General features: G+C 41.5%; 2 protein-coding genes across 2 annotated transcripts; both read left to right on the forward strand.

Moving 5' to 3' along the window:
* The first annotated feature begins 692 nt into the window (after positions 1-692).
* Positions 693-10,098, forward strand: mrps27 (mitochondrial ribosomal protein S27). The gene is made up of 11 exons (XM_034596992.1): positions 693-847; positions 1,010-1,087; positions 2,586-2,656; positions 2,760-2,818; positions 3,637-3,751; positions 4,305-4,383; positions 5,531-5,646; positions 5,922-6,024; positions 6,138-6,280; positions 8,063-8,224; positions 9,613-10,098. The coding sequence occupies exons 1-11, from the start codon at positions 775-777 to the stop codon at positions 9,859-9,861; spliced, it is 1,248 nt and encodes a 415-aa protein (XP_034452883.1). The 5' UTR covers positions 693-774; the 3' UTR covers positions 9,862-10,098.
* A 77-nt stretch (positions 10,099-10,175) lies between these two features.
* Positions 10,176-24,755, forward strand: ptger4a (prostaglandin E receptor 4 (subtype EP4) a). The gene is made up of 3 exons (XM_034596991.1): positions 10,176-10,482; positions 21,436-22,702; positions 23,225-24,755. The coding sequence occupies exons 2-3, from the start codon at positions 21,920-21,922 to the stop codon at positions 23,768-23,770; spliced, it is 1,329 nt and encodes a 442-aa protein (XP_034452882.1). The 5' UTR covers positions 10,176-10,482; positions 21,436-21,919; the 3' UTR covers positions 23,771-24,755.
* Positions 24,756-25,966: the final 1,211 nt, after the last annotated feature.

Genomic DNA, 25,966 nt, shown 5'->3' on the forward strand with positions numbered 1-25,966 from the left:
ATCAGCCAAGTGTGAACACATGCAAAGAATATTACTTTGCATTAGCTCCACAAATGCAACATAAAGAAAAAGGATGAAAACAGAGAAAAGGGGGTAGTATAATAGAAAAACTGTTATTGTCCACTTGTGTCATTGGCAGATCACATGAAACGTGATAATAAGGGATTAAAAAAAACGTCCCATGACAAAGACAGTTTACACAAAGATACATACATACTTACATACATACTTACATACATATATACATACATACATACATACATACATACATACATACATACATACATACATACATACATACATACATACATACATGGGATTCCACTAACAACATTGTTCAAACAATACAATACGTATAAGAAAGCGAGCCTGTAGAAGTTTGAGAGTTTTGAGAGAATAAAAGAGTTCAATAAATGGGGACAAATGAAAATGAATGTGCTGAAGTTCATGTGATAAAGAAGCTGAAGTGAAGATATCCAACATCACTCATTGAGGGTAAGTTTATATCTCTTTTTTTTAAATGTCAATCATTTTATTTTCTTGCTTTAATTTTATGGTAAACTCACAACATTTTAAAATCAAATAACTGTAAATAAGGTTTTGTTAAAATACTTTTTCTGCGCAAATAAATAATTATTAAACATCGAGTTCACCGCGTCTCGTTTTGTTTTTCTTGGTATGACCCTCTGACGTCACTTTTGAGGAAACAGAAACATGCTGCGCTCCACCCCCCCCCCCCCCCCCCCCCGGCCTCTGACATAGTACCGTCCAAAGATGGCGTCCTCCGTGTTGAGCCGCTGTGTGACTGCTGCTGTCAAAGTGAACCGTTTCTCTCCGTCTCTCTCAGGTCAGACTCTCCTCACCCCGGGAAACTGAGGCTTTAACCCACAGCTGCACCTTCAGTGAATGTTCTCCCGCTCTTAAACAGCCTGTCCGCCATCATGCGAGGCCTGTGTGTGTCTGTGTGTGTGTGTGTGTGTGTGACCTGGTGGTGTTTTGTGTGTTGCAGTCAGAAGATGGTTGCTCTCCGCAGCTTACACCGACACCAGACTGTGGGAGGCGAGAGAGAAGGACCCTCACAACCTGGGTAAGAGATCCACCTGAGGGGGAGCCCACACCCACCGAGCACTTTATCAGGAACACCAGGCTGCCTCCGTTCTGTGTGTCCTTTCTGACCCTGCTCCATGTTGACATGTCCACAGCACACGTGTTTTATCACCTTCACATTCTTCCTGATCTTGGCTTTATCGTCCTCTCTGGTTCTCTGTCATAAAGTCCATCCCACGTGCTGTAGACCTTTCCTTTAACTTGGTGAATCCTGCAGACACTGTGTGGTGGGTTTCCTCCCACAGAGGGGGGGGATGTCTGTCCTTATTAGAGACACAGTGATAGACTGGCAGCCTGTATATGCTCCTGTGGGGGATAAGTGTGTACTGGAGCAGGACATGTGTTACAGTGAATGTTTCTAGTCGAGAAGGTCAGTGAAGGAAGCTGGCACTAAATCAAGAGAACGTTAATCTATGATAGGATATCAAACCTTTTTTTATTTTTTCGGTACAGGCTTAAATGCAAAGTGAAAAGAACATTGTCATTTAACGGCAGGTCAGGATCATAACTGCATTTTCCTCTTTGATCACATAGTTCCTTATTTAATAAATAAATAAATTAGCTTTAAGAGTGCAGCTTATTGTTGGTTTAATTTAGTATTAAGAACACATTCAATGTTGCATGACTGACTATGTGCTGTAGTGGAGCTTATACTGTGTGTGCGTGTGATCAACACAGGATGGCAGTGTAACACTGCAGCATCACGGTTCACTGATTAATAAGTGTTCAGTATGATTATCACACAGTCCGTCATGGCCCATATCAAATTCTATTTAAATGAAGATTAAAATTTCTTTAAATCGATCTGAACTGAAGAGGAAGGATTTGATGACAGAATTAAGCAGAAGAGCCTGTGTCTGCAAAGGCTAAACAGTTAAATTCCTCACAAAATCTGTCATGTTTGATTGGACATGACTCCTCAACTATTGAAGATACATACAAACTGTTGATTCCCTTCTGAATCCACATTATCTCAACTACACATTAGTGGTAGTTACAGGTTTACAGCCATATTTGTTACTGTACAGTCAACAGTCCCTGAAAAGAGCCCACCCCCAATGAAAACCCATCTGCTAGATCTAGATTTTTATTTGGATCTGCACCAAATTCCACACACTAACTGAAGCTACACACAGAAATCAGTCCATTAAATATGCCCAATTTAATCATCAAGATCCACGAGTTATCCCCTGAGAAATTGGTGAAAATGTGAAATAAAACACTGAATCTCACAATGTTTAAGAAAGCGACAAACATTTCCTGGAACCGCCCCTTTGTCCAGATCCTCACCAAAATGTAATGGCTTCTTTCTTGGCTCATGTCCCATCCTTCCACCAAGTTTCGTGAAAATCTGTTCAAGCAGGTGTTTCTCAAAGGGATACCTTACTATACAATAAATTCTTAATATTTTGATTATTGCTTGTTTCTTACATGTTAAACTGTGTAATAATAGTGTTGTGTTGTGTGTTGTGTCACAGCTCAACTGGCTGCCACAATGGACAGGACATATGACAGGAATCTCCCAGTTAGCTCTCTGAGCGTGTCGCGGGTAAGCTGCGTCCACATGGAAATGGACTGTTTAATTTGTTGTTTAACTAACAAATGTGTTTGAATATTCAGTAACGATTTATATTTTTCTGTTTGTGCTTCAGTTTGTTGACAACATATCATCTCGGGAGGAAATAGATCAAGCAGAGTATTACCTCTACAAGTAAGAGGAATTACTTTGACTCTTTGTGCGTCTGCATGTCTTTGTCAGCCATCTGCTGCTGCTGCCTTGGTTTCGGTCCACTGTACCAACTTGTGTGCTTATTTTGGAATGAATTGTCTGTTTGGTTTGTCTGTTTTGGTTTATGTTCGGTCACATGCTTTTCTTTGTTCCGGGCAACTCCAGACTTTCCTGTTTACTCCCTCCTCTGGAATCTGCACCCATTCTTCTGATTACAAGATTTAGGATATTTCCCAATCGCACACTTGTTCGCGGCCCATACATTTTCATAATTGAGTAAGAATTGAACAACAACTTCTCCGCTTTGGGAAGTTTCGGAGTAAAACACACATTGAACAGTTTTTGATGCGTTTGGTTTTCACACATTGTTAATATTTCTGGATGAAGTCGGGTGCTTCAGCAGCTAAATGTTTTATTATACATTTGTGACATTTGATTACAGCTGCATGTCACTTCTTTTCTTTTTCACATCTTTCCTGTTAGCTGTGTGCGGATTTCTAAGTTTATTACCCCCCGCCGAGAAGGTTATGTTTTCACCGCTTTTGGTTTGTTTGCTGGTTTGTTTGTTTGTTTCTAAGCAAGTCGGTCAGAGAACCCATTCAAATTTTGTGCAGATCCAGGGAATAATACATGGGGGGAAAAAATCAGGCACATTTTTGGAACTGATATCTGTGAGTGTGGGAGATTTGGTGCAGTTTGACTGGATTTTGGGGAATGTTGGGGCTTGGCGGAGGAATGAGTTGACTGAGTGCCATTCACTTACATATATGTGTACATACATATGTTTTTCATTCCTCCAGGTTTCGTCACAGTCCAAACTGTTGGTACCTGCGAGACTGGTCTGTTCACAGCTGGATCCGACAGTGTATAAAATACGGGGCCAGGGATAAGTCCCTGTACACGCTTAAAAACAAGGTACACGCATCATATTCTCTTCCCTCTGTTATTTAGAAGAGGCTCATCGTCAAAACCAGAGAGGAAATGTAATCAGCGGCTCTGATCAGGGCTGACAGCTGCGGTTATCTTCCAGGATGAGCGATTATAGATCCCATCTTAACAACCCAGATGCATTTTCAAACTGATCTGAGCAGCACAAATAACATCAAACATGTTTGACATTTCCCAAGCATGTGTACTGTTCTTGAATGAGTCGTACTATCTGGGAATCGCTGCATTATTCCAAAGGCAGAGACGTCAACTGGCCGGTGATGTGTTTACATTGAGGTAAAGCGGCGTATACTCTTGTTATGGCCGCCTGTTGTTTTGATTGGTGTCAGTGTCAGTGATGCTGTAGGAATCTGCAGTTGTTATTGTTGTGCATGATATACACCGTCTTTACCAAATCATGTCAAGTAAACAATGTTGAAGGATAAATAATGTAAAAGATCGAGTTGTTGTACATGTGGCGTGAATATTCAAAGTGTGTGTGTGTGTGTGTGTGTGTGTGTGTGTGTCTGTCTGTGTGTAGGTCCAGTATGGAATATTTCCAGATGATTTCACCTTCAACCTGCTCATAGATCCTTACATTAAGGATGGAGACTTTAAAAGTAAGTAACATTTTTCCCACGAAAGATTTAGGGGGGGAAAAAAACAGACAGGCGGCTGAAATCAAGTACAAGCCGCTGTGGCTTTCCAAACACTCTCTTGTTGACTGTGAATATTGCCAGGAGTAGGAGCCGCCTGTCAAATCACTAAAATCATATTTCAAACATTTCTTTCCTTGTTTGTGAAAGACAGAGGTAAAGGAGAAGCCTGATTACTTCTGACATTAGACAGTAAACAGTGTCGTCTTTCAACTAATGAAGGCGCATAGTTCTATCACATAGTTTCCAGGTGTGTGGGCACTGTAGTTTTTTTTTATTTCAGTCAAGACTACAGACACAATCCATACTGTTGGTACATCATCTCTTCTTGTCCTCCTCCTCTGAGGTAGTTAGATGTCACCTGACAGGACAGTTAGCTCCACCACACAATCAACTAACTCCTAATATTCACTTAACAGTAATGCTCGAAACATACTTTTATCTGCATTTCCTTTTGCTTATATTCTTATAAGTTGTTTAAAATGACGATGGAAACTTGGCTCGAGTATTTCTCGATTATAAGAAAACTATAGAATAACAGCAGTTTTATCCAGGGTAACTTCATCCCTAAGTTTTGGCAGAAGCTCCTCTCCCAGAAAAGTTTTCCAGATTCACACACACGAGCAGTCGCTGGGGGCCGCCCACCTTTGATTAGAGGGTGTTACTTTTTTCACACAAATGTCATGAGAAGTAGAGACGTCCCAAATAGTTGACTCTACGTAGACTTTACGTAAACTCTACGGAAGCATTGGCCCTGCAAGGTTCAGACGTTTTGAAACACTAGGTGGCATTATGAGCCATGTTTAAACCACAAATGTAGAATATTATTTTTATAAATTTGATAATACAAGTGATATAAACACCAGTAAGTGTTTCAGCAAAGAACACAAAGTTTCAGTATCACTTTAACTTGATCAGGGTCAAACTGACTCTGCCCTAAAAAACACTGTAATGTTAGCTACAATTAGGTCAAGAAGCGTTACTGAAATATAATTTTAGATGGAAATATCTGAGAACATCATCCAGTACAGCAGCCTGACAGAAAGAAATCCATGATAACAACATTAGAAGACAGTAAAAATGCCCCTGACATGATGTTTCTGTGGTACAGGTGCGTGCTCTGTGGTTGAAGAGGTGATGCTTCAGGAGGCCTTCGACCTTCCCTCCACTCAGATTCTGTCTCTCTACGCTCTGGGCTCTTACTTCGCAGCCAGACCACAACTCACTGTGAGTGAAACTGCAGCCGCAGCAACATGGACGGCGCTATGAAAATAAATGATAGCAGAATATTCTTACTCTTGGCAGGAATGCAGTGCATTACTCCTACGGTAAAGTCATCAATGACAAGTTGAATGACTGCTGATGCTCGGAGTGATGTATGAGGGCTTTATTCATTTTGGAAAAATGGATTCCTGAAAGTCATTAGTGTGTGAATGTTTGTAGCAGAACCAACCAATGTGCTTCCAGATGAAACGTGTGCACTTGTTCCTCGCTGTGTTCAGATGTCAGAGGATCGGGCGATGGGGGCGTCGCTGCTCATTTGCGGACTGAAGCAAGAAAACACTGTCGGCCTAAGTGCTCAGCTACTTGGAAATGCTCTCCTAGGTGTGTGTATTGATTACCTTTTTTTTTTTAAATTTTATAATGGTTGATTGGTCCAACACGTTTTTCATTATGCTCCATGTCTCATTAATTCTCATCTTCCTTTTCCCATCCAGGCAAAGTAGAGATTTTAGGGGGCATTCACGCCGTGTTTCGAGGCATGCCTCTCTTCTGGGGTCGTGGATATCTGGACCGAGCGCTGGCTGTCATGGAGCGAGTAGCTGCTGCTTCTGATGACATCAAGCTGTCCAAAGACACGGTGAGGACATAGACATTTAGATAATTGATCTCAAAGTTGATTTTTATTTAGTTTTATTTGTTTTTGAGGGCTAACACAGTGTATGATAAGGAAACTAAATCAATGCAGCATGGTGTAACCATTGTAGATGGCATTACTCTGAACTGATGCATCAGAATCTGTAAAACAGGAGCAAAATAGTTGCATGATGCAATATCAGAATTCTCTGTCCGTCTGTATGTGGAACGCATATCTCCAGAACCAATAATCTTATTGGTCTCATACTTAACATTTGTATTGTTAAGGGCCCAATAAAGTGCAGACTCGAAATTTGTTGCAATTTAGACACATGATACATACAATATTAATGACGTTTTTAAATAAACATTCGACCAGGGCTCTGTAGCAGTGGAGGCTGAGACTTATCAATGCAAGTATTCACGAAAACGCCAATGATAACTGATTCCCCAGGTTGAGGTTCTTTGTTCTGAGTCAGTCTTCACTGAACTTTGAATAAACACTGAACAGCTCCTTGTGCAGCAGCTTCAGGGCTCTGTGGACTGAGTCCAGCAGTCTGTCTTTACTTTGACGTGGCTCAATTACTGCAGGTCTATTTTACAGATTCAGAAAGAAAATCCCCACAGGAAAGCAAACAGCCCCGTCCAAACAGACATATTACTGCCACTGCACTAGGATAAAAGAAAACAGGAAAAAAACGGAGGCTTTGGAGTAGGTGGAAACCATATTCTTGTTTTGTAATATAAGTAGGTCAGCAGTTTACCCTTTTTATGCTAAGCTTACCTAGACACGTCCACACCAATGAATGAAATAAACACTTGCATGCATGCAGTGTTGTGAGGTTGGCTTATTTCTGATTAGTTCACACATAACTCCTAATATCAGTGACATCATACGTGGTTTATCTTACCGGCAGAAGAGAATAACACAGTACAAACAGTGCACCATAATACACAAACATGGCTCATACAAGCACAGATCAACAAACACGCTGCATGAATAAAACACGCTGCCAGACAGCCTCACAGCCTGTGCTCATTTGGACTTTTGCTATTGATCTGCTCCTCAGACTGTGGCTTTGACGGGAAACAAACAAATTTCCCAAATTATTGGTGTGAGATCTTCTGTGTTTTGAGTGAAAATGCTGCATAGACTCAAAGAGTGATGGTGGTTCTGCACAACATCATGTGAAGAGACAGGCCTCTGTTACTCTCCAGGTGTGGTGTGTGACATAGACAGTCTTCATCCGCTGAGATGGAACACGCATGCTGTCATTTAGCTGTTATTTTTACATGTATGCACGCACATGCGACCGGCTGTAGCGCCTCTAATCCGCCCTGCGCTGTCCAGTTCAATAGCTGAGCTTTGTTCCCGTCTAATGAGATTCTGAGGGGCCTGGAGCACCAAGCATGTCTGTGAGAATTACCGCAACAGGAATTAATGCAGCCAGCGAGACGGCGGCAGAGCAATAATGTAGACGCAGCAGATAACGCCACAGGACACAGAGGAAATATTACATCTCAAATGAAGGTGCTGGCGACTGGAGACTGCCGCCTCAGGTCACCGTTAATCTTACCTTTTCTCTGAGAAGAAGAGGTGACTTGTCATGTAACGTATTCACCCTCTTTCATCATTGTATGACTCTTCCGTCATCAGTCAAATGGGGAAAATATCAGATGCTTAGGTAATATGATAACACAGGAAAAGGCCCTACCAGCTATTTCTGAAGATTTCAAACTGCACTGAAAACATAACATCCTAACATTCATTTCAATTTCTTTTCAGCTGGACTACATGAGTGACTTGCTGCAGGAGTTGTCTTCCAGCTCAGACTCCGAGTCCTCTGGAGAGGAGTCAGGAGGAGAGGAGGACAAGCAAGAAGAAGCTGTAGATGAGGATGATTTGGCCGAGCAGGCTAAGCTTCCTCAGTATGTCACCAGATTCAAGGTGGGTTTCTGTTTCCTGTCATGAGTGGGGTGGCAACTTAAGATTTTTGAGTAGAATCTTATTACACAGCATCCTAGGGTTGTCTTTTTGTAATATTAGTATAACACACACACACATGGGAAGTGGTTTACGCTGTCGCCTCAGAGCAAGAAGGTTCTTGGTTGGTTCTTCTGTGTGGAGTTTGCAGTTTTCCCTGTGACATGCAGGTTGGGGTTAGGTTTGTCTCTGTATGTCAGCCCTGCAATACACTGGTGTGTATGAACCCCCCCCCCCCCCCCCCCCCCCCCCCCCCAATACCCTTAAAGGATAAGCCGTATAGATCATGGATGGAGAAAACACACAATCAAGAAAAAGATTCAGTCTGAGCTGAATTACGGTGTTTGATGATAAAATAACTTTGACCTAAAGTAATGAGACGATGCACATTGTATTGAATTATCTAACTAGCAAGTAAAATAGGGGATGAAGAAACCTTTTCATCTGTTTAAAACCCAATTGTCAGCTTTGGAAAATGATTTGCATCATCTCCATGATAATAATTAGACAGTGATTTGCAGGCAAAGATGACGCTTCATCACTGTAAGATTCTATCCTGCTTTGTTCTATTGTCAAATGCAGAGGGATCCTTTTTTTAAATGATTAGATTAAGAGAAAGTTTCACTGCATCTCTCCAATTGATTAAAATAAAGCTATTTAAGGGAGCTGCCAAAGTGTTATTACCACACTCGTCCTGGGAATCTTTTTAATTGCATTCAGTGTTACACCCACTCAGATGAATTTTATTTGTTCTGAAGATCTGACACATGTTTTGGACAGATTCTCTTCCCCGTAATGCAGTTTTATCTTTGTTTATTAGCTTTCTCTCTTTTCTTCTTCCCTGCCTTTTTTGGCACATGTTGATCTTCTAATCATGAAATTATGACATTGTGTTTAATGAGAAAGTATTGGCTGGATGCCTTGATCACAGAGATTAGAGCTCATATGAAAAGGCCAAATTCCATTAAATTCAATCAAGCTGCACCAAGTTATACACACTTGTAGATATTAGTCCTAAATTTGACAGATTTTCTTTCCTTAAAATCCACGAGTTATTCTCTGAGAAATTGGTGAAAATGTCAAAAAACCTTTCTAGCAATGTTAAATGTTTTATTAAAACTGATTTCTAAATTGAAGTGTGTCTTTATGTGAATATCCAAACCTTAACGTATTTATAGACTCAAGGAAATCTGTCTCTTTTTGTGGGGTTCAGGAATGTCAAAGCTGGAGCATTTGAAATGTATTAAATAGAGTTTATTGGCTTTGGGGAGTTTCACCAAAGTTATTTAAATAATGTAATGAGGTCACCGTTTGACGCCTTCAGCCTTTTTCTTCTTTCTCTACCTCCCCAGGATCTGAGCTGCCAGCTGGAGACTCAGGGTAAAGTGGACTCTGCCTCCCTCCAGGAGTTGGTGAGCACGCTTGCCCAGCAGAACCTGGCTGCTGCAGAGAAACCAGACCTGGAGCAGTACGAGAGCCGGTTGCAGGCCTGGGAGGCCGAGAAGAGGCAGCTGATCCAGAGAGAGAAGGAGATGAGGGAGAAGGCCAACCAGGAGAAAGAAGAGAGGTTAGCTGCCAAGGCTGCGGCTCAGCAGGCATGAAGACGGAGCTGAACCCTCATCACTGATCTGTCCTCAGAGCATGTACAGGAAAGTTGTTTATACGTAGGAGATAACAAATAAAATTGTGACATATTACATCTGGTCGTTTCACTAGTTACTGTTGTAAATGGTCAATTATTGTTTTCTTATCTGATAAATATTGTTCTGTTTTTAATAAAGTTGAATCAGGCTAATTAAAAGTATGAATAATGTCACAATAAAAATAATTTCCATTTTCATTTGTTACAGAAACTCTCTCTCTCTGTTTTATTGTATTTCTGTGCAGGACTATGGGATGATATCATTATTGGAACACACGCTCCCATCAATTGTTAAGCCCGGTGGTTGTGGTGACCTCATGTAATCAAAAAGAAAGGAGAAGCTGGGGAAAGCTCTCCGCGACACATCCGCCCTGTCCTCTTCCTCTCTGCCCGCACTGTGTGTGTCTCTGTCAGTCAAAAGCATCTCTGGGAATAAAAGGGATATTGCACACAAGAATTATTTGCTGATCACCCGTCTAGAGAAAACCCAAACTCTGTGCATGGAACGAACGGAATGCATTTGTGACCAGAAACATTTCCGTTCACAAATGAAATCTTGCATCATGCAGTGCAGATCCAGGTAAAGACTCATAGTGAGAGAAGCGGTTGAAATATTGACCAGTCAGCTGATGCACGACCAGCACTCATCAGTAAAAACAGCACACGGCCAATGGACAAAAGCCTGTGTTGTTTAGAGTCTGCAGAAAGATAAGATAATAGATCTTGGGAGAAGAAAATGCTGTTGTGGTTTTGCACATAATGCATTCAATCCACTCACTATTCAGTATTCAGAACATGATCTTGGGAAGCAGCCTGGTATGCAGTCCAGTATGAATGAATGGCACAAAATCCTGAAACAAGAACCATTGTGAACCCGAGGCTCCGTCCTGGCTGCCATGATCGACCAAAGTTTCCTCGCCACTGTGATGTGTAGAGAGCCCCCCCCCCCCCCCCCCCCCCCCACACACACACAGCAGATGTTTTTAAAAGTCAAAGCAGGTGAAAAAGTATGAGATTTATCAGGTGTCCCAGTAAACCAGGAACTACCTCGCCTCAATTGGATTCTAAAAATACAAGTTTCATTTGCTACATTTACCCAATTTATCCAACTATTGACTGAATATCTTAAGCTGTGATTTAGATTATTTACACGAGTTGCTAATAGAAAATAACATTCATACTCCTGTTTACATGTTACAGAGCACGGTCTAATTATGACATCAAAGGGGAGCCGTTTTGTCAGGCCCAGGTCAAATCCCATGAAAAAAAAAATCCAGAAATGTGTTACTCACTCTCTGATGTAACCTGACCGACCATCCCTGAAGTGATTTGCTCATGCTGAAGACGTAAATCTTGAAAAATGGGTCGTAAAGTTATATTTTTACATTACAACTCAGGTCAGTGCAGTTTTTAGCAAGTAACCAAACAAGTAAATCATACATTGGTATGGGGACTATTTTCAGGTGCGGATTAATACAAATACTCCACTGAATATTACAGCAGCAGGACAATGTCTGCAGGATTGAAGTTAATTACTGTACATGTGTGTTGGTTATTATGAAGGACCATGAAACCCAGTGCATTGTGTGGTTCACTGTGTTGTTATTGGAGCTCTATTTGCACAGAGAAATTAGAGCCAATGAGACAATATTGATTCAAGAAAAATAGAGAATATTTCCAAACCTGACCTTTTAAGTGTTTATCGTTTTATGGCAGAAAAGGGAAAATATTGGATATTTGATTTTGAGTCTACACAGGCATCTCATAACCGCTAATACCATGAATAAAAGTAGTAGAGTGCTTTTTATTTTATACCAGCTTTGCTCCATAGGCTGCAATCGCTCAGGTCTTGTTTTGTGTGTGTTATCTTTATCTCGCACTGATAAGCTTTAAATGACGCATCTGAAATAATAAAACCGGGTCATTCGGTCCTTGTTCTCAATTTAAAATCACTGGTTTGAAAGTAAAAGGGCTGTTTACATTTCGTGGTCGTCGGTTTTTGGCCGTCATTTCGCAGACAGGTATGTTAACACTGGTGATGAACTCAGTCAGGTGAGGTGTCAGGAAGTTTGACGTCCGCGTCACTGGTCATCAGGTGCCCAGAGCCCTGTAAGTGCTTTAATAGGCCTGTGTGTGTCTGTGTGTGGGTTTTCATGGGTTTTTTCAGTTGTGTAGAATCTGAATAAGAATGGTTGATGCATTAGAGCGTGGACACACAACACCTGCTGCTATATCAACAATTTATCTCCACCACAGAGCCTTGTAGAATAAATACTTCAGCTGGTCGGAGCGGATAAAACCAAGGCAGCACATCCTCATCTGACGCTCTGTGTTAAGTGTGTTCTGTATCCACACTGAACAGTATGTTCATGTTTTTTTGTACCCCTAGATTTAACTTTCCCATGGCTGCAGTTTTCTCCTTGTCATTCAAACACAAACTATGCTGTTTTCCATCTCTTTTAACGTAGGTCAACAGGATTTGGTTCCTATTTCTGATTCGCAACAGTGATTTATATCAGAGATGGCAGACCGCAGAGTATCTGTCTCCCGCTCTGTGGAGCAGATTGCAGGATGAAATGTGCGCTGGTTGTGTTGCTCTTGGCCGACGTGCCCACAGCAGCAGAGTCTCCAGAGAAACATGTTTATTAATCTTTCATTACTCATCAAGGTTCGGCCGCCTCATATCTTAACATTTTGAACAGATAAGTGAAAAACTAATAAGGTTTAATTTGTCTGTCTGTTTGCTCTGAGGATATATGTGGCTTTCATGTGTCCTGACACATGGTGCGCTGCTCACATATTAAACTGTTATAAATTAGACAGATGCTCAGCGCTAATTAGAAAAGGGATTTATCTGCTGTCGGATTCATTTGTCTGTTATTTCGTCAACGTTGGCTGATGGGTGTAAACGTTATTAAACAGTTAAAATGTTTGAGTCAATTTATGAAAGATGAGTTTTTAGAAGTTCACCTTATTTACAGATTCATGTTTTGTTAAGTTAGTAGTTTCAAAGTATTTTGAATTAGTTTTGTTTGTCAACTTCCTCCTGTTGTACAAAAATAACGCAAAAATGTCCCACTATCTTGCATCTTTTCACGTCATTTGTAGCTGGAGTCTGTGCAGTAGTGATTGTGGTGTGGAGCCACGGTATCAAGTTCCCACTGATACATACCCTCGACCAATCGTGAGTCAGTCTCAGCTGTCACTCATCTCATCTCATCAGCTGTCTCATCCCGTTATGACAGCATCAAATAACTTATCAAACCCAAATTGGTTTGTTTTTTAAACGTGAACTCCCTTAAATGACAGAAACCATCTGTGAAAAATGTATTTAACATGTACTGTAACATTTATTTTGGTCCATGTCCTATCCACTGACATGGTGGCATTGGGGGGGGGGGGGGGCGTGGTTTACGTCTTACAGTGCAGCCTGCCACTAGGGGGCGATCAAGATGGTTTGGCTTCACTTTTGGAGAGCCGTCAAAATCGTCAATCTGTATCTATGGACACATTTTCTCTGTTTGTCGTATCAACATGACTTCAGGTATTTTTGGTACAACTGGTTAACATATGTCTGTGGCCACATGTTGTCAGGACTTTATTAAAGCTGACATGTGAAACCACTTACCAATTCAAATGTGAGTTGTTTTTTTCCCCTTCTGGTAGGTTGCAAGTGTGTGAAGTTGAAATGGGGGAATTACACAAATCCTGGCCACAATCCAAACCTGTCAACCCGCTCACAATGATGCAACACATCTGTCAGTGACAAAAAGTGTTTACAGCTGTTGCTCATGGCCTCACATGAAGGTGGAGCGGAAAGAGAAGTGAAAAGATGTAATTGATGGTAAAAAATGGGGATGAGAGCACACGCGTTTGGACAACGGTTGCTAAAACAAATGTTGTAATGTTGCGTTCAGCTGAACACTTGAAAAGTGTCAGTATTAAGTGTGTGCAACTATAGTCTATAGTCTATAACTATAGTCTATAAAAACTAGAGCGGCCCTCAGTAGAGTGTTCACCTCCGCCAAGGCCCAACAGCCCCTCTAGGTTCAATCAAGAGTCACCGAATTGCAAACACTCATCGATATCACACCCTTACACATGCTTGACTTTTTTCATCAAGATTCACACACAATTCTCTGGGAAATCAACGAAAATGTGATATAATAATCTTCTAGCAATTTTTAAAACATTTTTAAAAAGTGCAAAATGTATTCTCTCCACACACCTGCAAGGGACACAATTTCAATTTCAGAAAGTTTCAGAAATCATGGGATTTTGAAGATGGAAAGGTGTGTGAGTGTGTGTGTGTGTGTGTGTGTGTGTGTGTGTGTGTGTGTGTGTGTGTGTGTGTGTCCGCCTGCATGGAGGGAGTTGGCTTCTTCAACCATGTCGTCCTCTAACACTGTGTATTAATATTTAAATTTTGCCCTTCTATGTGTTATTAAATTGCTGCTTGTTGTCTTTATTGGTCCTGGATCAATGTGTTAATTTCTTACTATTTACTGTGAACATACTGTAAGGGCAGATATTGGCACTGATCTTCAGGTTCAATCTAATTTCACAAACTTCCGAATCATTCAATTTTGATTCGATTCTTGCTGATTTTCTAACAGAAGATACATTTCAGTGTTGCAAAAGGTGTTTCTCAGAAATTATACCACAAACTGGATAAATATAAAGTGCCTGGATACTAGAGTCACTGTTGGTGTGTTTTCTTTCAGTTGCTAGGGTGCGTTTGTTCTTAAAAATAGATGTTACCAGTTGGTGTAGTTCTCTAATGGATGGGGTTGGATTGGCATGTTTTTGATGCACGTTTTTATTGTCTGAAGCAGGTAATTTAGAAGCAATCATATAAAAGCCACTAGTATATTTTCACTCTTTTACTCACTTCCTGTTGCCCCGAGACTCACATTGACATTCATTAAGGATTACAGGGACAAGGAAGGTGTGTGTTCAACCATTCGACAAGCACTTTGGTAAAAGCTTACTGATCCGTTTAGTAAAGACAAACCCTGGTCACAAATACACCATTAAATGCTGCATGAAAAACATTTAGTATATTGTGATAACCCATCTGCATCTGATACTTGCTGTGATTTGAAATCTGAAGATGACTCTGCAGCTCTATTGGACCACATGGTGCAATGTGGACAGTCGGACATCAACATGACTGATCAACAGACGGCTCCTTGATGCTCTGCAACCAATAAACATTTCCTGTATCTCTCTCAACCTCTGACCAGATGATGCCATAACACTTTATCTAGGCAGCTTCGTTAAAGAGTGTTGACCCAACATGTGGTTAAAACACGTGTCTGAGTGTTTAATGATGACTTCACGTTCTGGCAGGACGTATCACAGCTGTCACACTGGCCTGATGCTGTGGCTCCATGAGGCAGGACGCTGAAAAGAAGCTGGAAATATCTGCAGACTTGTTTCCGCACTTTACTCAAACATTTACTTGACTGTATATGTATCTGCTTGTGTGACCCCTGTTGCATGTGACGTCGAAATTCAGCTGCTATGGGAACATCTGCTGCTTCCTCGGACACATTTTTAACTCTAATATGTCAAGTTTGGAAACAGGTCGGTGGTCCCTCTCCTGCTAGGTAGCCAGCTCATAGGGTACAGCATGTTGCCATGTCTGTCAGCATGAACACTGGGGGGACTGGGGTTGAGGGGGTAGAGCGGTCGTCCTACAACCAGAAGGTTGGATGTTTGATTCCAGTCTGCCCCATCTGCATGTGAAGTGTCACACAGTCCATTTACCATTGACTTACAGAGCAGTCACCGGGTTGGAGGCCTCACTGGAAATGCTGCTTATTGGCTTTGAGTGGGCTGATGTGATGTCATATGTTGCAGGAGGCGCATTGTGTTTCCACAAATTTTTTGGGTGTTTTTTTGGTGTTTCCAACACAAAAGCTCAGGCACCAGCCAATTGAATTGAATATATGCTACTACACAAGCACAGGTCCTAGATCCTGTCTGACGTCAAATGTCAAAATGAGGATGTTGAGAGGAGGCAGCAGCAGTTGGTGAACCCACGTGTTCATCTGGCTTTGGGGTTTCTATCCTGTGGCATTACATGTACAGCTAGCAAGGCATTTCAGCATGGAAGCCAGCTGTTGTTGCATGTCCCAAGTGGGACCTGGTTGTTGTGGTTTTGACAACTGCACCAGAAACAACTCAGGCTCGGCCACTGTCGGGTGCTAAAGCATGAATGCAGCGTCATGCACTCAAAATAGTAGAGATTTCTCTGGCAACAGAATAATCAACTGAAACCACTCGTTAGTGTCGGAGTAGATTTTAAGAAGATGTTTCACAGGGCGATTTCTCAACGACTTTGTTTGGTCCAGACTTCAGGGCTTCATTTCAGTTTAGTCCGACTGTAACTAACATGTGTGAAAGGCACCTTGGACCATGGTCTAAGCCAGCGGACCAAAGTTAAGTCCGACTAAAAACAGGTGGACTCAGTCTGGATCAAACTGAACCATGTTCTGGATCATATGTTTTAAGAACCTGTTTTTTGGACTCAAACACTTCACCCACCCCTCGATCGACATAGTGGTGAGTAGATTAAGAGTGAATTTTCTTTTTTGGTCGAAATATCCCTTTAAACCAGAGAAGATGAAAAAGAAGCAGAGGTAGTTTGCAGGATTGCTGCAGTCTCTGCCTCCGAAGCTGATGCTGGAAGTAGTATCACTAACAACATGCTGCCGTCAGACACAAGCCCATCTACAAACCACACAATGTCAAGTATAGGTAGAAGCAGCCCACGTAGGTAATGACGACAGGATGCATGACATCCGAAGGTCTTTAGTTCACTCCCTAAATTAAAACGTGAAACCAAAACTAACAGGAACAGATGTTTACAATGTAACGAACACACAAACCTTGGGTCAGACTTTGGTCTCATAGTAGAGAAAAAGGTCTGTGTAGATATAAATGTATATATATTATATGTTTGCATCCTTGCTGTTGACTTGTAAGTCACATCAGTAATCTGAATGGAACCCAATGTTCCCATTAGTGACACAGTAGGAGATCACAAACACCGTGTCCAAACAAACTAAGTAGATAGAATTTAAATGAGCAGATGAAATGAGATGCAGCGTCGGTCGCATTTCGCTCAGTTGTTTTGGTTTTGGCTCTTTGCCAGTCACTTTACACCATTTTCTTTAATTTATGCATCATATGCAGAAGAACATCCTGCAGCCTTTTTTTATTTTTCCATTCTGCTCTAATGGGCAGCTGAGGCTCTCTGGTTTTGCAAAGATTAGCAGAAAACGTTCCTAATGTAGCTTTGACTCTCGCTCCCTGTTAATGATTCCCACCATAACGTCTCCAACCACTGGTGAACTTGTGAGGGACGTTTCTTTCCAAGGAATCTGAGTTGTTTGGATGAATTTTGATGTTTAAAGCAACTTCCCATTTTGTGGCTGTTGCTTGAACGTTGCCATGATGAGCAACACGCCCTCTTGATGGATAAACTGTCAGGGAAGAACGTCAGGGAAGTTACTGTGTGAAGTTAATGTTAGGAGTTAAGTGCATGAGAGTAGAGTTCTTTGTCATTTTGACTTGAATGAGCAACAGCCACATGTTTTTATTGTTACAGCCTGAAGTACAAACTGTCCTTTCTGGGTTTGACGTGTGCCAAACGAGGACTCTCAACAATTGTATGAAGAGCAATGTTGACATTAGATGTATGGTTTATGCTCAGATCACTCAAGCTTATTTACAGAGGTTGTAAAAGTACATTTTAAAAGGAGTTAGTGATTGGATCCGTTTGAATGTGATGACCGAATCGACTGTCCAAGCAAGTTGATGGCACAGTTCGATCGGACGCTTGCTGCAAATAACCTCAGAAAGCAGACAGAGTGTTTCTGTCTTCATGTTGGCATCACATGCCAGTCTCGGTGCCAGTTCAAACAGTTTACATCTGATCCTCGGTGCTGCGGCTTTGTTATGTTGAGCGGGATCGCACGCGGATGTTATCTACAAATCTAGCAGAGCCCAGAATAAACACATCCAAACTCTCTCTAAACTCTACATTTAAAAACAAGCTGCAGACGGGGAGTCCTCAAGGGCAACAACCCGTCCACCTGGACTTATTCTCAGAGACGCTGGGAATAAAGTCCAGAGATTGGACTCTAGACAGTTGTACTTGTTTGATTTAGAATATTTTTAAATAACTCTATTTGAAAATACCAGTTCCGTGCTTGAAATAAAAGAAATATCAGGATTGACGGTCAAAACTCTTTGTTGCTTTGTTGTTCTTATTAACAGGCTAAATGTTTCTTAGCACCCTTCCAGGTAGCTAGGCGTTTCCATTTATGTCACTACATTATGAATAACAGTTTAAACAGCTTGAAACATTTGGGGAAATATTCCTTTTATGCCCAGAGTGAGATCGCTGATAATAATAGTCTGTGAATGTGTAGCTGGAGCCAGCATCTTCCTGCAGTCTCCCATCCAGGATTCTAATTTTAGTGCAGAACACAAACAAGATGTGACCTGTTGAACATTATTGATCCTTAAAGGTGATGGTAGGTGGATTTTATCAGCTTTGTACAGAGCCAAGTTATCTGTTCCCTCCTGGTTCCCGTCCCTGTGCTGAGCTGCTACTGTCAGAAGTTATTGAACAATCAAATAACATTATTCTTATCATCTGCGTTTCATTAATAGGCAGCATATATTCTAACAATTACCGTAAACTAACAAACATGAGAAGTATTGAAAGAGTTAAGATAAAACTATACATTTGAACACGTGCTATAAAATGTCAAATCCCTAAGCCGATGATGACCATGTGACACAGTCAAAAGCTCCAACGGCTTTTAAATGGACCTCACAGTGATTATCATGGCTGCTTTAATTATTACCTGTGACGAGGAGGTTATGTTTTCACCCCAGAAGGATGTGGTATGGGTCAGGAAAGAACAAATTAAATGTTGGTGTGGGTCCAGATCAGGGGATGGATCCAAGAACCTGGAGTATTTTTCAACATTTTCACCTTTTCCCCAGAGAATAACTTGTGGATCTTGGTGGAAAAAAATCCGGCACATTTAGAGGATTGATATTCATGAATTGGCTAAATTTGGTGCAGCTTGATTGAATTGAACAGGACTGTCTGGCTTTGGAGGAGGAATGTGCTCTGCCGAGTGCCGTTCTGGTTGTCAAAGTTTTAAATACCTGCCTGTATCTGAGTGATTCCATTCACAAAAAAGGAAATTGTAATAATGGCGGTTGTGAATTGTGTGTATAAGTGGCACATCCCTCCCTGCACACGTTCTGCAGATCCCCACCCTCGATACGAATATGGTTTTCCTTGGTGTGTCTGTACCTGTCCACAGAGACCAGTTCTTACTCCACAGGGAGGTTGTTTAACCAAACCAAAAGGCCTGTGGCAAACCCTAATCTGAGCGATACATCAGTGGCGCTAAAGCGAAACAGATGCACGGTTGTGAGGGAACTAATCCAGAGGTATTCCTGAACGTGGTGACAAATACACTGCACTGTGCCACACATCTGTACTTGTATATCTAGTTCTTGTCCCTCAGTGTAATTTTCTCTCTTGTTCGTAGAAACTGAGTTAAACCCGTGCCAGCTACCACAGAAGAAAAAGTAAAGAGTGTTTTCCACCAATTGACAGCACTTTGGGGTTACAGGGGTCTATAGAGCCAACAAAACCTTTCCATGACACAATGCAGAAATTCCAGGAATTAAAGCCCTGGAAGAAATGGTGTGTTTGGGATGTAGATTTCTCTTTGCTCAGCAAAACAAAACATACAAAACAAACATACACACAGAAAGACCCACACTCGGCCGCGCGATTGTCCATCTACAGAACATAAGCCCGGGTGGTATTTACAGGAGAATGGATTCTCCCGGCAGTGCTGGTGGTCATTACTCTGAGTTTACAGTGCAATCACGCTGCAGGTTATCTGACTTCAACAAACAAATCCAGGAAAAGCACATTCATGAGAAGCCTAATCTTTCAAATCTACTTACAGCATATTCCGCATGTCTTTGGAACCAGACGCACACACAGAGGAGAACACAACAGGGTGCTGAAATCATATTGTAATCTGCGCACAGAGTGGCACATACACACAACAACACTTTACATAACAGCCGTGTTTGTCAAAGGGTTGACATGTTAAGGACACATGTGTTTTGTATACGGTCTATGTTTGATTGGTATACTTAAATATATATTGTTTTTTCAAGGCTATACACATGCCTGTGATCTCAAAGGGCTTCTCCCTGTTCTCTGTTTAAATAAATGCAACAGAAAAACAACAAGTGTGTTTCCCAAGCACACAGGGTCAGTCTGACGGGATGACGTCAGGCATCAGGGCTCAAGGTCACAGGGTTCAGCTTTTTCTCTGAAAGCAGTCGTGAACTAGACGAGGGGGGGAAACTGTGTTTTTACCCATGCAGCTCCGGGTTTATTCAAGACTCAGTTCTTATTCGTGTTATTCAAAGGTCCAACATCCGCCTGCTGGATGATGTGGATGTCAGTGGTGATTTATCACATCTAATGCAGCTGACAGCTGGTTCAGGGTCAAGACAACATTCAGAGGAGCTCCAGACACAGGTCTGCCCCGCCCACTGCTGACAGCATCAGTACAGATAAGCTGGTTCGTCAAACGTGTTGGGAAACAGATGTTAAAAAGCACAGAAATAATGTGGAAAACTAACATTTTAGTTACTCGCACTCCAATTCTATTTTATTTTACAGAAAATTTGGACTCACTAAAAAAGGGAAGATGCTTTTGCAACTTATCGGGACAAAAAACTTTAAATAATAATAACAATATGAAACACTAAAAAACATTAATTTATTGTAATACACCTTCAAAACATATTGCAATACAAAAGTCCGTTGCAATTTACACGCAAGAGTTCTGCACAGCAGCTCTATGCTCCGACGTGTGGTTGGAGGGTGTATTGCAACAATACTGACGTGGGATTCTTTTTATCATTGGCTCTTGCAGTATCCTCAGTAATACACTCGACAAGTTGTTGAGTCTTAATCAGTTTCTACTAAAGACAAAGCAAAGTTTCTGCAGCTCTGCAATTGGTCTAGAAAAATTTACTTTTTTACTTTTTTTGTAGATGTTTCAAAGATTTTCAGTTGCAAAAGTACAACAATTTAATAGATAACTACCATAAATACACTATGTTTTAAAATGGTTTATGAGAAATACAAACCTTATATTTATTATCAGCTCTGTGATCAAATGTTAAAATTTAAATCTGTGATGAAATAAAATCATTAAATCAAATCTCATGTGTGCTACTTTTCCTAATTCAAATATAGGAAGTTTAACTTTTTACAGCTGTCTTTAAACTGAATATGAAGCCAATCATACATTTCAGGTGGATACAAGACTCGCCTCGTTTATCAAAATGTATATAATTTGTCTTTATACTTATTTTAACAGCAAAAAATCCACTTCAGTTTTACAGATGGCCAATTGCTTAACTTAATAATATATAACCCATTGCTGTTGAACATTTGCAGTGAGTGCTGGTGAACCTCTGTGTGATGGTGTTGCACAATATGTCCGAGGCCTCTCCTGCACCGGGCTGAACAGCTGATGAGGGTTGAAGTGAAGTGAAGGGGAGGGACCGAACCCGGCAGGAAGCTTGAAGGCAGAGCCTCATTTCAATGAAGCCACTGGTGTCTGTTGCCTGCTTTTATCTCTCTGTGCTGGAGAGTGAACTCCTGTCTTGCACATCTTTGAGTCTCTGATAGCAAATCACCACTGACACGTCGCTGACCACAGCAGCAGCAGCAGCAGCAGCAGACAGAGGATGCTCAAAGGCACGCAGGCTTATTTTCTAAAGTTTGTCTTCTGAGATAAGTTGCAAGGTGTTTTTTTTTTATTTGACAATGTCACTCAGGCAAATTTCAAGTACATATGAGTTTCAAGCTTTAGACTGGAAATACTGGCGCTAAGAAAAGTTGTTTCACTCGTCTTGAACTGCGTGTAGAGGGCAGAACAATGAATAATCAGTCGATGACCGGGAGGACCATGGTGCCGACCATTCCGTCTGTTATGTTTATTTTCGGGGTGGTTGGGAATGTCATCGCCATCGTGGTTCTCTGTAAAACACGCAAAGAGCAGAAGGAAACCACGTTCTACACGCTGGTGTGTGGACTGGCAGTCACGGACCTGCTGGGCACACTGCTGGCCAGTCCGGTCACCATCGCCATCTATGTGAAAGGATCGTGGCCCGGCGACGACCCGCTGTGCCAGTACTTTGGATTCACGATGCTGTTCTTCTCTCTGGCGGGACTCAGCATCATCTGTGCCATGTCGGTGGAGAGATACATCGCTATAAACCATGCCTACTTCTACAATGATTATGTGGACCAGAAACTGGCGGGTTTAACTCTGCTAACGATCTACATCTCCAACGCGCTGTTCTGCGCTCTGCCGATTTTGGGCTTCGGACAGGTGAAGAAACAATACCCGCAAACCTGGTGTTTTCTAGAGTGGAGGAGCAACAAGACCAGCGATGCAGCCTACTCCTACATGTATGCAGGTTTCAGCTCGCTCCTGATTCTCGCCACTGTCATTTGTAACGTGCTGGTGTGTGTGGCTTTGATAAGGATGCATCGGCGCTTCGTGCGCAGGATGTCGCTGGGAACCGACATGGGGCGCAACGTGGACCCGCAGAGGAGAGGACGCAGCTTCGGGCGTCTGGCCGGTGCAGAGATTCAGATGGTCATTCTGCTGATAGGCACATCGGCAGTGGTGCTCATCTGCTCCATCCCCCTTGTTGTAAGTTCTCTTTTCGTCCACTCACTGTGTCAATTCTAACCATTACGCACGTTTTACGCATGGCTCTTTTAGGTAGAAAATCATTTTTAGAACTGTTTAGTCAATCAATTTGACACAGAGAAGTGTGTGTTATTAGACAATACATTTAAAATATGATATTAAGCTCTAAATAACTTTTTATTCCCCCTTATAAACTATTACTCTCGTCTTTTCCTATATCCACTGTGCACGTTTTACGCACGGCTCTCTTCGGGGAGAAATGTACCATTTGAACATGGAACAATCTGTTCATGGAGTTTGATACAAGTCCACGTGGGTAATTAGGGAGGAAAGTTCAAACATATTCTTATTTATTTTTATTTTCCTCTTTTCTTGCTCTTGGTGACTCTTCTCTTTGGCTACTCATCCACATTTCCACTCTTCCTTTCAAAAACACACACGTGCACATCCAAATGTGCGCACTTGCAAACAATTTAAAACATTCATCCATCTACTCAGCAACTATTCTTGTTGTCCTTGCAGGCGCAGGTGTTTTTGAACCAGCTCTACAAAACTCCAGTTGAAATGAACTTGGAGAAAAACCCAGATCTAAGAGCGATACGCTTCGCCTCCTTCAACCCTATCCTGGACCCCTGGATCTACATCCTGCTGCGCAAGGCTGTTCTCCTCAAACTCATTGAGAAAATCAAGTGTCTGTTTTGCAAAATGGAAGCAAGGGGGCAACAGAGACAGGGAAACTTCCCCTGTATTGATGCTCATCAGCTCTCCTCGGTCTCCAACCGAGACTCTATGCGAGATGTCAACAGCACCTCCCAGACCTTCCTCTACTTGCCAGAGGGATGTGAGGTGTACCCTGGAAGCTGTCATAAAACAGACAGACTCTCTGGCTCACGACCTTCCTCGGCCAGAAACTCACAAGCTTCTTTATCCTCTGAGCAGGGCAGCATTAAAGCTCAGAGCAGAGAAGGGACAGATGTAATCAGGGACCTTTCAGCCGTGCCGTGTCCAAAAGATCCTGCAATCCAGATGTCACTGAACTCTGAGACAGCGGAGGAGAAATGCATCTGAACTAACTGAATCAGGAGAAAATTCTCAGATCTCTCACAGGTAGATCATCTACTGAATTACTCCTCAGTAAGTGAACCTTGAAAACCCTGAAGAATGGGGTTGGCACATAAAAATAATGAATGACTCCTCGCATGAAGTCGGACACATGCTGCGAGAAAGAGACAGAGAAAACTTGAAGTGCTGTGAGCTTTGTCATCTTGTTTCTGCACCCAGCTACCTCAGAGATGGCTATCTGTGACTGTGGGGAACAGATTTTGTCATTTTGCCCAAAACAGCAGTTATCAAAGCAGAGATGACCCACTTCTTCATGGCTCAAGTATCAGTGGGTGAAAAGCAATCCCTCCTAATTTCAGCTACTTTGTTCAATCGTTGTGGAAACCATTACAGTAAAGTGGATGGGGCCAGTAATTTAGAATAATTGAGTCACAAGCTTGTGGTCTATATGGTAAATGAAAACAGTGCTGAATGTGATCCTTATGAGTAATCACTGGCACATGTGCTGCCATTGTAAGGTTCGGGTTGTTTAACAAACTCCATTGTACAGTGCTTTTTGAAGGAGGTATCGTGTTAGTTCTATGACTAATGTACAGTGCAGTATTATCATGTCGTGAATACCGGTGTTTTTGTTCCTCTGTCCTGGAATACACACAAATATGTCATCTCAAATTAAGAAAACATTGTTTTCCATCATACGGGGGGGGGGGGTGACAAAGAGTCCTGTGCCATAATTATTAACACCAAACCAATTTGAATCTGACTGATGGTGATGTTGGACAATTTTTCCGCAGCTACAGAAGATGTGGTGTAAGTCGGTGGACAGATGTTGGTTGGTGCGGAGTATTAAGATGAGCACTTTTCGGCACAGCTGTCAGTTTGAGAAGTGCAATGTTCTAAATGATCCATGTTGTGTCAAATGTTGTCTGTAATAAAATTATTCTTCTCTAAGAGAAGGTTCTAGTTAATAAATCACAAGTCTACAGATGTATTTCTCCACATTAATTATATTCTATGTCTTTTAACCTTTGTCATGTCTGTCAAAGAACTCAAAAGATATTTGAAGAACATATTTGGATGTTGTGTTTCCGTTAGGTCTCCAACCAACAGTTATTCTGCCAGGGACTGTCTAACATAATTGGGTAATTATTTGAAAATTGTGAAAATGACCCATCACATGCACCTTCCAGGAACCGGGGGAAAAGTCTGAGCTGTGAACTGTTTATTTTTTCCAACAAAGGTCAGTGCAGAGCCACAAATATTCAGTTTCCAATGATATAAAACAGAGACAATCACAAATAACTAGAATTTTTTGCGTCAACACCCGCAAATGTTTGGTATGTTGTTTGAAAAGACACAGAACAGTTGCTATGTTCAGCTCTAGTATCCATTAAATCCCTTTCTGTGCAAAGCTGCATTTTTAACAGTGGCAATGTTCCCTCCTTTAATGTGCTATAATGTCAGTCAATTGACACCGTCTGCTCCCGTCTTACCAACATATAATAGACTGAACTTTTGAACTCGTGTTTCGTCTGAGCTTTTCCACTCAAATGAGCTTTATGTCTGCAGTTTCAGCAGCTTTGAAAATCGCTCGCCGCCTCCTTTTCCATTTTTTTAAATTGACTCCAGATTGTTGCCTAATGCCGTGGATTATGTTCTGCCATTCTCGTCTCTTATGTTACCATTGATTATATATTTATGTATATGTATAGATAAATGCTGAGTAACACGACCCTCTGGCGTTTCACAGTACAAGGATATTTCGTTAAAACCAAAGTTTGACATCAAAGTGACCAATTATATTAGGTTTCTTAATACATTTTGAATTATGCAATTTTTTATTATTTGTTTTTGCTGTATTTGAGAATGAAGTCTACATTTACAGTAGTTCAGCATGTTTTTTTCATTTAAATTCATACAATTTTTATGTGTGTCAAAACTAAGCAGAAATTACAGATAATTCAGGAATACAAATGCGTATAATGCCACTGTACGTTACTGCACTACAATTACACAGCTTACGTGGCCTTTGACATGTCGTCATATGTTGTCAACATAAAGCGGAAGTTGCTAATATGATCAAGTTTCTCATACTTCCTTATTCCTGGGTAGGTTTGGTGAGATCATGCCATGACCCGCATCAGTGCAGACAAATGGCCATGAGAAGAGCTGGCTACCGCGTTTCCAAAGTCTACAGACAAA

This window comes from Hippoglossus hippoglossus, chromosome 9 (assembly GCF_009819705.1).
Source record: "Hippoglossus hippoglossus isolate fHipHip1 chromosome 9, fHipHip1.pri, whole genome shotgun sequence".
Taxonomy (NCBI): domain Eukaryota; kingdom Metazoa; phylum Chordata; class Actinopteri; order Pleuronectiformes; family Pleuronectidae; genus Hippoglossus; species Hippoglossus hippoglossus.

What these genes read in the sequence shown, in the direction of transcription:
- ptger4a (XM_034596991.1), top strand. Translation starts at nt 21,920, where the DNA reads ATGAATAATCAGTCGATGACCGGGAGGACCATGGTGCCGACCATTCCG. An exon ending in TCTGCTCCATCCCCCTTGTT is followed by an intron (nt 22,703 to 23,224) that starts GTAAGTTCTCTT and finishes TTGTCCTTGCAG; the next exon opens with GCGCAGGTGTTTTTGAACCA.
- mrps27 (XM_034596992.1), top strand. Translation starts at nt 775, where the DNA reads ATGGCGTCCTCCGTGTTGAGCCGCTGTGTGACTGCTGCTGTCAAAGTG. An exon ending in GCAGAGTATTACCTCTACAA is followed by an intron (nt 2,819 to 3,636) that starts GTAAGAGGAATT and finishes TCATTCCTCCAG; the next exon opens with GTTTCGTCACAGTCCAAACT. An exon ending in TAAGGATGGAGACTTTAAAA is followed by an intron (nt 4,384 to 5,530) that starts GTAAGTAACATT and finishes TCTGTGGTACAG; the next exon opens with GTGCGTGCTCTGTGGTTGAA.